General features: G+C 38.5%; 1 protein-coding gene across 1 annotated transcript; it reads left to right on the top strand.

Annotated features, from left to right (window-relative positions):
- The first annotated feature begins 19 nt into the window (after positions 1-19).
- Positions 20-11233, top strand: LOC112571413 (m-AAA protease-interacting protein 1, mitochondrial-like). Its single transcript, XM_025250351.1, has 5 exons — positions 20-494; positions 635-706; positions 1263-1392; positions 8226-8355; positions 10109-11233. Exons 1-5 carry the CDS (start codon positions 69-71, stop codon positions 10206-10208), a joined length of 858 nt encoding a protein of 285 aa, XP_025106136.1. The 5' UTR covers positions 20-68; the 3' UTR covers positions 10209-11233.
- Positions 11234-12926: the final 1693 nt, after the last annotated feature.

Raw genomic sequence — 12926 nt, 5'->3', positions numbered from 1 at the left:
AGCAGCGCTCTTTTGGGAGGTGAACAGTTTTAGACCCTTTTCCGCACCAAAGTTTGTTGTGAAAAAACATGACACAGGCATCAATTTTTATCCATGGCACTCTGCTATCTTGTGCTATTAGATCATATATGTCATCCAGAATGATTAAGATTATATCGAAGTTTGGTTTTGCTTCCAAATTTCGACGCTTTGCCTTTCCTGGTGTCTTTCAGCGAAGTTCTATGTTCGTGCCCTTCTCACCCGTTCACAATTTTCATAGCAGACATCAACTGTCGAATCAGTGGATGCAGAGTCGTCGATCTAGCAGCGGTGCGGACTGGGGAGGAGATGGGGAACGACAGCGACAGAGATTTCCCATCAAACTAATGGACTTTCCACAGATAACAATACCTAGTCTTGTTAAATCTTTCCGGAATAGATTTTTCAGTTTTTTGATTAGGGGCTACTACGATACCAGTTTTACTTTAGACGGATTTTTAGAAGCAGCCACTCAGGTAAACATCTGGTAGCTCAAGATTAGATTTGTTGCTTGACATGAGCTTGACTTGTTACACATAATTAGAGGGAGAACGTGTGTGCGTGCATGTGTGTTTGCCCACCATACTTATGATGTTACCTATGATTTATATTCTAGGCTGCTGTATATATCTCAACTTGCATATCCAGAGGAGATTTCTCTAAGCTGAAAGGCCTTGTTGTGGACGAGGTCAGTTTCTTTATCTATATATAATCTTTTACATAAATATATATATAATATCCAACATCAGATGCTGGTTATGGTCAAAAGAACTTACAGATACTGATATTTATAATATATTTATTTCTCTGCCTTACAGATGGCGATGCTTTACAATTCATTGCCATTTTTTTCCAGTGGTTTTTTTTTTTTTTTTTAGTATAAAAATGAAAAGAATTAAAAAAGGCTTCAAAGACATACACAAAGGCATTTAGGAATTGTTATTTTGAAACCTGACACTAAATATGTCTTAAGGTGATATGTGTGTTTTTGAAATCTGTATATAACATTTATCATTTATGTAATTTTTATGTTACTATGATCTGGAAGTGTAAAAGTTTGTAGGAAATAGAAAAAAGAGTGAAGTCAATGAGTAAAACAGCTTAGATTCCTTAAGTGGATTTAAAAATATAAAATGAAACTAGAAGAAATGTAATTATTTGTAGAACATTGTAGTTAATAATAAGTATATTTAGAGAATGGTCAGAAGTAAGGAGCTATTTTTTTTGTGTGTTTATGTTTATAGGCCATTCAAGAGATTCAGAATAATTATGCAGACCTCAACTACCAGCAGAGGAGATGGTTGCAAATAATACCATCAGAAATCATTGGGAAGTTTGTGTATGAAATTGGAATGATGTTTGATGATGACACAGGTTTGAGCTATTTTCATTTTTAAATATTTCTTTTAAGAGGAGTGGAAGTTGGGCTGCAGAGATAGATTCTGTTATTCTTAATCAGTGATATCCAACCTACGGTCGCTGGCCTCATCTGGCCTGCAAAGGTGCCTCATCTAGCCTGCTCATGAACGTCATGATTCTGGCAAAGCCGCCATGTTTTGTCTGTGATATTTTGTATCATGTCCAGTGCAGCCCTCAGACAAGAAAAGGTTGGGCACTACTGTTCTTAATCATGTCCAGTCAAAATTTCTGGTAAAGAGAGACCCCCATCATTTACTTAAAATTACAACTAAACATTTTTGTACAAGTTTGTGAACTTCATAAAACACAAATGTGAGGTGGTTCAAGTAGGCTGTCATGTATTGCCAAGTGAAGGTATTAAGATGTTGTGCAAGAGCCAACCTTTAGTCTCCTGAGTAAGGAGCTGTCAAAACACTGGCATCCTGGATTTGGAAATACTGAAGAGTTTTGATGTAGTTGTTCACTATAGCAATCATGGCCAATGATCTATGTGTGAAAAATAGAAGAATGCCATTACAAAACTGAATGAACCTCCTTGCACTTGCATTGAGATCAGTTTACAGTCAGTATAATTGGAACATATTCTCACACACAAATAAAGCCTGTACTTCACATGCATCCTGCTTTTACAAATCTAGGACACAACTAAGACATATTTGTTTGCATGTTTCCTGTGCTTCTTGCAAATTGGAAGCTATAAATCAAGGCCACACTGGCATCAGCAAAAATGCTGATAGTAGTGCAGCATTACTTGACTCTTTTCTTGTCTGCCACAATATTGTTAACACTACTTCAGCATCACTCATCACTTTTGTTATCTAATGGATCTACTTATGTCACACATTAAAGTTTGTTTTGCTTCGCAAAAGAGCACTTATATGGCAGCATCCATGAATTGGCCCTGTGTTTTATATGCAATTGTAGCTAAAAAATTAATTTGCAGCTCGAAATTTTGAATGGGCATAATTCATAACATTATCTATCATTTAAACCCAGCTTACCACTTCCTATGCTTTTCCCTTTAAGTAAAATGTTTTCCTTTTGTGCTTGTATATTTCAAACATTGTTCAGTTCCTTCAGCTTTATATACTATCTCAGTCTTTCGATCATCTGTCCCACAATGCATTTTTTACTTGAGGCAAGGGTACTTGTGTATGACCAGCAACAAGATAACTTTGGGAGATATTTGTTCTGCCACAATGCAGGGCTGCAAAAAGCCAGCATGGGTCCTGGGTCAGACAACCTTACCGGATCCCTTGCGTTAATTATTAATAGTAATAGTTTATTATTTTTCCAGTATATACAGTAACAGTATGCTTATATGTTATAATTCTACATTTCTACTGGAAATATTTACATTTCATTTAGACAGCAAACAAAAAAGTGTACACAACTAAGATCTATAACGGTGCAGGAAATAAACATTTTAGCTGCGTACACATGAGTGGTCTGTAAATGAGGGAATGGAAATGACACCAGTGGACATGAAAAACTCATCAGATTAAAGAAATGAAGATTAAAGACAATACAATGTTTGTTATCCTCACCTTAGTTCATGTAAGTAATGCAGTTATCACAGATTTGGTTACAATTATTATTAAGTGACTCTAATAGTAAAGTCTACACTTTATAGCATTCTTTGAAGTCTAGCTTATTCTTTCCTTGTAATGCCTTTTCTCTTTTGGTTTTGTTTAAAAGAAAAAAGAAAACGAAAAAATATTACCGACCAAGGCTGGGCCCCCTTTATAGTCCCAGGTACACCCTCGCTCCCTCTCCCTCCCTCTCATTTGGTCTGCCTCAATGTGCAGTGATATGGCAAGGTAACAAATTGAGACTAATTTACCTTTAACTTATGATAACTGTGGCAAGTCTTGGTAATTGTTCTTATATCATTTATTATAAAAGTTGTACACATGGTACTTTCTTCTTCCTCAGAGTGTTTTCAGATGGAGTATTCAGAAGAGTCTGTCTGCTCATTTTGTGTCCATTAATTACTGCATACCTTTGATACATTCTTGTACTGCCATGCAGACAAAGACTAACTCTACTGCTGCTTATGACTTGAGTATTTCCTACAATTCTTTTTCTTTTTTCTTTTCTTCTTTTTGACTGAAGTTGTATTTCACTCCTTGATAGAGGCTTTTGATGAGGGGAAATTTTGCTATTCCACACTGCACCTGATCCAGTATAATGTTCAGCTTATGCTTTATCTCTGTGACCTTTCAGTGGGTTTATGGGAGGCTCAGTGTTGCTATCCCTTCTCTCAGAAAGTTATGTTTGTCATGTAGATGACCAGCTCGGAGTGCTGAAGCATCTACCTTCCCATGGGTATCAACTGAGCATAATGGCTGTGTATCATGATCATTTGCATTACATGAATTTTTGCACCTTCCATGGATGGAGTTCATTGATTTAATTTCCCTACAGACATGGCATATTTTTTCTTTGAGTTGTTTTGGAAGTAGGTGGATCAACTTTGTCAACAAAAACATTGAGCCCAGGTGTTTTCTAGTATTACAAATTTGTACTTGATCATTATGAATAGCACCTTTTTATGTAGTTGACCAGTTAATGGCAAACTAATCTTTTAGTTTTATTCTGTATCAATCTTCGTGGCAGAAACTAGCATGAAATAGTTGCTTCTCATCCGGAAACCGATTATATGCCCACTGCATGCATGCTGCACATATTTTAGCACACTGTTGTTAAGGTTAGCATATTTTTTATGCTGCTCAAGCAAAGAGCCCATCACATTTAGCAAAATGTTGTATATCATTTTGTGAATTGCACTCCACTAATAACAAAGGTTGTAAACGGGACTAGTGTGGTATCAATTACACACTTTTTTCAATTGAGATGGGGGAAAAAAGAGAGTGAGGGAAAAAACAAGAGAAAGTGTGTGTGAGTGCATGCCTGCATGGGTGCACATGACAAACTACAGCACCTTACTGTCAAAGTCTTTAATTTTATCTCTTTATTATATGGACCATGTAGAAAAGTAGCAAGTAATTTTATTTAGTTTTCAATGCTAGTGCTGACAGATCCACCTTGCGCATAAGGAGTTTTTTTTTATTTTTTTTTTAGATCTAACCTTTAAGATAAAAATTCCATCAGTTAAACCGCAGGTAACCAAGGGTATGAAATATCAGTATCATGGTCCCTAACATTACATAAATTGTAGACAAAGAATTCATTGATTTGTGTAATGCCCTTATTATTGCAGCTTTTTACTGCTTTATGCATCATTGAATATTTTTGCAATTATTGCTTCCGCTCAATTCGGTTAGTTTTAGGATTATAATTTTAGGATTATTCATGATCTGCATCTGACAAACAAAACGCTAATAGAATTAACCAATCCTGAAAAAAATAGTCACTTTCAGTGTAATAATTCTAGTACAACCTGACCTAAACAAAACAAGAAGAGAAAAAGAAAATCCTTTGTGATATATTTACTTTTAAAGAAAAGGTCAATTTGTAGGTTTAAATAATTCAAGAATTAGCTCTAATCAGTAAGTACTACTTGATTTTGGAAGAGGGCCTTAGTTCCCAACTTCATTGACTTTAAAAATAAAAATGACAGTGTCTTGCATGGGGGATTGTGTCATGTAGTGCAAAAATTTAACAATGACGAAGGCCTTGTTCAAGTCATTGAAGCACTGTTCTATTTCACCATCTGGGAGACACAAACCACCTAAGAAAATTTCATTGAGTCTCCTTCGTGAAATACAAGACCAATGACTTTGTACTGAGCTCAGTGACCACCATTGTGTGATACTAGGACAAGCCGGTCTGGGTGGACAGTGTGACCTGGCATGACACTTTGTGTAAGACCATTCTTCAGGGCTGCTTGGAAGGTGGTCAGCATCAAGGTAGACAAAGGAAGAACTGTCTGGAAGACAACTCCGACTGGTCCTTGCAGGTACTCATCACCCTTGACATGTCTTAAGTGGTAAGCCTTGCCAGCTGTTGTGGGGAACCAGGTTCCCCCACTCCAACCTGATGACAAGCACTGACAGGCCAGCTTAAGTGTTGGTATTAATGGCAGTCAGGGAATGAATGGTAATGATGATTTCTTGATGTCCATGAAATCTTGAAGACACGTAGAAGATTGATGGTAACTAGGAGTGTGGGTTAGGTTATATTTGTGATGCTTATAAGGTACTTTGTAAGATTTTAGACATGATTTAAGAGAGTGTGGGTGGGGTAGAACTAGAAAGTGAGGCATAGTGTTCTCATGGGAGTTACGTAAAGGTTGTATGGATCATTTTTAGTTTTGTGAGGGAGCTATGATGCATTAGGTACAAAGGTATCTAGCCTACTCCATGGGGTATTTTCTTTCAGAATAATCATGAGTAGCTGTGTGTCACACCTATTGCATCAAAGTGATTGGCAGATCATAGAGAATGGCAGAACTCTTTTACACTGCTTTCTCCTACCCCTCTGCAGCAATATCCAAGGGACATAGTGGTGATGATGATGATGATAAATTTACCGGTCATCACACCAGGACTAAGTTATGAAAGTGGGTCATCATACATATTTCATTTGTTTGTTATGGTAATACTAGGTATTTTGATTAGAGAATGTGTTTTCAACTCTCAGGCCGGCTGAAGATTTCAGAAATGTTGAGGAAGAGGGAAGGAGAGGGGTGGCTGTAAAGCATGTTGCAGTGCGAGAAACCAGTCACGTGCAGTAATGGAGGATAAGCTTTTTCCTGGATACCGTTTCTGTTACACAGGGTACAATTCTTTTTTTGTTACCATGCATTCAGTCTGCAACCGTTAGAAACACTGATAGCCAATGGAAATGCCATTTGTCAGTTTTTGGCAGGTTATATATTTTATTGTGTTGACAGGTGGATTCATTGCAGCTAATGCAAATCTATGTCGGACAGCTAGTCTGGCTGATTGTATCTGTCCCGCGTGACCCGGCGGTTTAGCGATTAAAACACTAACACCTATACCGTGTTGATCGTGTCGTAGACGTTATCAACTGACTTTTACAGGACACGGCTATACTGTCTAGAGCAAGAGACGATTATTCAGTACAACTTTTGCAAATATTGTATTGTACTAAGCTCTGTCACAACATCCAAAAAGCATTTTGCTCTCTAGTGGGTTCATCTGCGCTCGCATCACACGCACACACAGGGACGTAGCCCTCTTGCAACTGCGTACTTGTAAAATAAGAAGCCTTTGTTTTATAATAATCTTTGACGTCCAAAGAATGGTCTAGCTTTGAAGCGTCTCATCTTGCCTTATGGACCCCTGTGCATTGTGACCTATAAGTGCCTGTACATTCTTAATTGGATCGCTTTTTGCGCTTTACGCTCTTATAATGTTCAGCAAGTGCGTAGGGGTGGCTAATTACTTTGTCTGATTTTATCCCCATTAAATCATCTTTTGACATTTTACAAGATCATGACCTGGCCATGTGGCATCTCTCCTGCCTTGTGTGATGTCATCATTAATTCCCTTTTTCTAGACCCTTATGAGCCATGGTTACATTTTTGTGTACAGCGGAGAAGGTGTGTTTCATTTCTTATTTCTCTCTCCCAGCCTTTTCATTTATGTAAAGAGTTATCACTCCCATCGTCACTTTGTAACCTAGCAGTTTTGATCCCTCACCTTCTTCACGCCGAACGATGTGAAGATTATTGTGTGAACTTCCGGATTCGATATGACACTAAGAAGATATTTGTGATTAAGCAGTTACTGCGTTATCTGTTATTTAATTTGGACCAATAATATAAAACCTTCAGTAATTTAGTTAAATAATCTTAATGCTGTGTAATTAGGACCAGTTATCGACAACATAAGTATCTCATTTCAATAATTTTAATAATAATTTGAGCAACCTTCGGTATTTCATCAGTACTTTTTACGCTTTAAAATTTGGATCAGTAGTACAGCCTTCATTTCTGTTCCACCTTGCCTGTGTCCACTGCTACTTGGAGTTAGTCACTTGATGTTAATCGACTGTGTCTTGCACTAGCTGGGTAGTCTGTCCCACGCTGATGTTGGGAGAGCGGCGGTAGCGCTCTGCGTACATAACTAAATTCGACTGTTTTGTACTCGGGGGAAAGATAACAAGTCTGAGTTACTCATTGATTCCATGTTTTTGCCATCCACTCGGGAACGAACCATAGGCTATGCGGAGATGATCTTTTTTGGTGAATTTCACCCACCCCATTCGTAAGTACGAATTAAATACCCATCTTTGAAATGGAGGCGCTGCCATGAATTAGTGATGCTCAATCCCGCTGAACAGGTACCCTCAGGAGTGCTTTCAGGGCAAGGGGGATGCACCCGTGCCCTGTCATAGTGCGCAGTTCTCTAGAGGACTGCAAGTGACTGTTTATAATGACATGTGAAGGCATACTCTGCTGATTATGGCATGAATCTTTGATACTTGATGGATGCGCGGTCTTTGTCAGAAGGATAGGGTGTGTTTTAAACTGTAGAAGGACCACGGCGCACCTTCGTTCATTTTGCGTTATTTTCATCGAGTTCAGAGTGACGAGGCACTCACAGCAAATGATTCAGTAGAGATTAGCGCCACTAGTATAGTTCTTATTTTATTCCTTCTTTCCTCTCTTGGTCACAGGTCTTTTCTTCCGCATTCCGTCCTTCTTCATCGCATACACCTGTCGTTGCAGAACGTTATCTCACCTCCCACCAAGAAACATTTTATTTGCTGGACATGAAAGAAATTGCAGCTCTCGTGAGAGGAAAATGAAATGAACTCGCTAAAAGACAAATTGTCGAATTGTGCTTTTCTTGCAGACAAGCGGTTTGTAGAAATCACGATTGTCCTGCATTGTTACCACGATCTAGACAAGATGGAAGGGGGCTTATCCGATCTGTACACCAGACTCGGCGAAAACCCTGAGAAGTTCTACGTCTGCAACTACAGGTCAGTGAAGGGTTGCGCGCATGCGTGTCAGTGATGACATTCATCCTTTTTGCTTCTAGTCGCCCTGCATTCATGTGTTTTCTTTATTTATGCTGCTAATTTTACGACGTCGGTTGTGTGTGAGTTTGTCGTTGCACGCTACATGCATGAATTTTTAACGACGTTTGCTTACTCGACATATCACATAAAAGGTGAGTGCAGTATTTTTACTGTGGCTGCCTTTTGCCTACAAGTTTTAGTTGTTATGCCATTAAGCAGCTGGGTTTTTTTTTAAAACATATCAAGAATGCTTCTAATATTCCATTGTCTTCGTGATGCAACAATAAGAAACATATCTCTTTCCTCCTCTTTTATCTTAACCCCCACTCTCTCTACCTTTCCCATCTCTTTTCATTCCTTTTTGTCATTCTCCACCCCTTTCCCCCCGCCATCGACTTCTCTTTCCTCCTCCTCTTTTTCGGTCCCCTTTTCATTCTTATTTCATGAACACCCGACCACATCAGCTGAAACAAAAAGAAGAGCACGCACAGTATCCACGAAGGCTTCGTTAGGAGGTGAGGTGTGGGAGTCCCAGCAGTGCTGAGATCATCGAGGTAGAATTCGTGCTCAGCCTGCCTAGTTCTGGCCTACCGTGGTGGGCGGAAGATGTAGACTGCGAAGTATACGTGTGCCCACACATCGGTGTGTGCACGGTATACTCTGTGAATTCTATACTCGCAGACGCAGAAAATGATGGTGTGTGCTATCTATGATCCTCCTTGTAACAATTGACAACAATTCTTCGTTTAGAAGGGACAGTAGAGACAAAGAGTGTTTTTTTTAAAACATCTAGTCTTCTTTCTTGAGAGGGAAAAATAATACCAAGACACAAGACAGTTATATTAATAAAAGGATAAAAGTGGAAAGAAAAATGCAAAATTATGCAGTAATTGTAATATTTTTGTGCATTGACAAGAAATCGCTGTTCTTGGAGTCCTTAGTTACAGGACTAGTGGCAAATGCTCATATCCAAAACTTCGTAAATTCGGTTTGGGTACCCTAGTATGTAAGTAGTTGGGAGCTGGTTATCATAGGTTTTGATACAAAATATTGAAACTTGTATTCTTGTTTATATAAAAAGTCCACTGTGCTTAACAAACACAAAAGTACAAAAAAAGACGAAAATCCTGCGGGTCCCTCATTGCAGTTAACGGAAGATTTTGTCGTTTCTCCGCTGAATGAAATCTTTAGACACCAAGATGTTGACATAGGACAGTTAAAATCTGTAGGTCGTAAAAGTGTTGTTTCTTCCACGGCGAACGAAAAAAGATCAACCAGTAGTCCTTAGTAGTGATGATCAGAGAAGCCGACATCAGGTAGAAAAGACGACGAGAAAGCTGAAAAGCCATAAATTGAAAGTCATCGTTGCTCAGGTGGAGGAGGAATGGAGGACGGTTTAATTAATAAGCTTGGGACACTTGTGAATTTATTTTGAATACAGTGTCGAAAGTTTATAAAGCAATTGACCTTTTCACCTGTCGAGGTTGCTTTTTTTTTTATCAATAAAAATAATTTTGTTGGATTTTAAACTGTTTTGCAATAGCAGGACTCCTAGACTAAATCGGCACACCTGTAATGTAGGTTTGACTAGTATTGCTTTTATTGTGTTCCACTGAACGCTTGCAAGAGACCGGAACTGGGGAAATGGCAGGTGGCGTGAGCAAGACCGTTGTGAGGCCACAGTCCATTAATCTGATGCTTTTCCTGTTTGCAGGTTCATCCGTGAGTTCACTAAAGGAGTGGAGGACTCGTGGACCATCAACAAACTGAATCATTTCTTGCCGTTCGTTCAGCCAGATGAACAGACCCAGTGAAACAGCCTATGCGCGCACATTGAGCGCGTGAGCGGGTGGTTTGCCCCTGAACCCTTTGATCACTTCACAGGTCGTCTGCACGTGCGTCAGTGAACTTTGGCGAGGTGCAGACGTAACCTTTGTACTCCGCTAACCTAGAGTTGATGACAGATTTACGATTTCCAGTGGAGGAAGAAACCTACACTGTTTAGGGCCAGAATATTCTTCATATTAGTATTATTATTGTTGTTCCCGTTTGTCCTTCGCTGCTGACTTGTGCACTGTGCACGAGATGCTTGAACTGTTGTCACTCCTTGGAAAATCCTGTGCTACCCAGTGTTGGTCGCCTCCTGTTGAGTTCTGCTCCCGAAAAGGCATCATGGCAGTGATGCGAAGCTTCCAGATAGGTATACAAAGCAAGTGATGTAGGCAAAGAGCGAGAGCTCCGACGTAACTATAAACAAAAATAAGGCACGTGGCTTCACTATTTTTTCAATGTAATATGACAAAGGAATACCACATGCACAGCTTTATCACATGTCTTCTCTAAAATGAGAAAAATGGCGAGGTGTCGACTAGTTTTAAAAAAAGTGACAAGTATATGTTTATTTCGGGACATGCCCATTTTAGGCCTAATCATGTAGACATTTTTGTGAAGAGCTAACTCTTTCATTTTTTGTTTCATTTGAAATTTATAATACTAATTTCCATCGGCGAATGGACATTTTTAAAATTTATATGCATCATGCTGATCGTATTTACCTTGAATATTATGGCCTTAGTTAACGATTTCTGCTCCGAGGTAATTACTCATTATAAGACGATGGCCTGACTCAAAAGCCCGGCAACAATAAAAGATGATAAACTTAATAATCGGCAGCTTCAAGAACGTCGACAGTTAAAGGTGAAAAGAAAATTGTCTCCCTTTCAGCCCTCGGGCGGCGTTGAGCTACAGACCAGTGACGTAATGAAAACGATGCTCAGCAGACGTTTACTGAAATATAAAAATATTGCATAGATAATAAAGTGGATTGCTGGAGAAAAACTGTCTGGTTTTCATGGGGCGTCATTCCACTTTCCCAAAACAGCCTTGAGTGTGTGCGTGACAATTCATTTCTGGGTGTTAGTGAGAAGAGTTAACATGAGTGTGTGTGAGAATCTTAAACGTGAGCATACTTTACCCCGCACGTACAATAGCATGCGGTTTCTACCTCCTTCTCTCCCCCCCTCCCAAAAAAAGTTGTGGCATCTCTTGCCTGTAATAGAAAATTTCCATTTCAAAGTGATATTATTTTGAACTTTCGCAAATGCATAAACTTTCTTAAAAGCCCTTTTTCCTAACGGGACAAATATGGACGATTGTTTCAGCAAGTTTGGCAATGGTTTTACGTGTCAGTTATATAAAAAAATCGTCAAACGTTTGTCCATAATTGAAAGGCATATTAAGAAAGGCCTTCATAAACGATTTTTATTACTATTATATAAATATAAATAAGTTTGCCAAACATGGTGACGTAGCAGACTATGCACTAGGTCGAAAAGAAGAGAGAGGTAGACTCGCTTCTGTCCTTAACCCCAAAGAGTGTAAAAGAACATGACAAATGATATGTAAAAAATGCAAACGCAAATATATTTACGTTTATTAGGGTAGAAATTTATTAGAAAGCTCCTAATATTTGTGGTTAGCCTATACGAATGTGTTCTTTTCTTTAGCCTGTTATGATTAAAAACAGCAATGCACATGGCATGACTTCATTTCTTGAATAAATTTATCTGATTATGGCTACCTTCTCATATCTATACAAATGAACTTTAACAAGTAATAGTATAAAAAAACAACAACAACCAAGTTTGAGGCACAAAGTTGCCAAACTGCGAGAGAAAACAAAGGAATCATGATTCGCAGACAAAAGTGTTTGGTAAAGTCCATGTTGTGATGTCTACTGTTTGAGTGGAAATTAATCCACTGCTGCCCAGGAAACTCTCAAAAAGATACTCAATGAAGGTAAAGTTGGATTCTTCAGCCTGGGCTGAAATCTATATTCAATCACGGACACGATGAATATTTCAAAGCATTAGAGAGGGAAAGACTGCTTTAACTCCTTGCCTGCCTCTGTTGCAGACCTTGGCTTTTACAGCGACTGTGATGTGTCTTCCTTAGGAGAGGATCTGCAGATAAAAATACTAAGGGACAGTCATTGTTCGCTGTCTGTGCGACATGTTCTTGCTCTTCACTCTGTCTTTTTTTAAATTTAGCTTTTTGGGGATTTTTTTTTCTTTCTTCACTATAGATTTATTCTGAGCACTCAGTGTGTGTGTGAGACAAAGAAAACTTTCTTTGTCGACTTTTATCAGTTCATGGGGCATGCAATAGAAGCAATATGTGATTTTTGTTCATTAAATGTAAAATAATGAAGTATATCTAACAGAGCAAATGAATCACATAAAGGCTTGACAAGTAGGTACTCCAAGCTAGTGAGCTGCTCTGAGTGTGATGCAGTTTTGTGAAAATTCTCTCACTTTTCAACAGAGTGCACGTTGTTATATTGTGTTTTTTTTTTGTTTTGTTTTTTTTTGTTTTGTTTTTGTTTTTGTTTTTTGGTTTTTGTTTTTTTTTTTTTTTTTTTTTTTTTTTTTTGAAGATGATGTGATTTATTTTATGACTCCACACCAAAAAAAATTTTAAAAAGCTCGGAACTGCACTATTCAAGCGCATTTCGCTAATGTCGAATGTGAAAA

This window comes from Pomacea canaliculata, linkage group LG1, assembly GCF_003073045.1.
Source record: "Pomacea canaliculata isolate SZHN2017 linkage group LG1, ASM307304v1, whole genome shotgun sequence".
NCBI classification, from domain to species: domain Eukaryota; kingdom Metazoa; phylum Mollusca; class Gastropoda; order Architaenioglossa; family Ampullariidae; genus Pomacea; species Pomacea canaliculata.
Note: the sequence above shows the minus strand (reverse complement) of the source record. Positions and strands in the feature narration are given on the sequence as shown.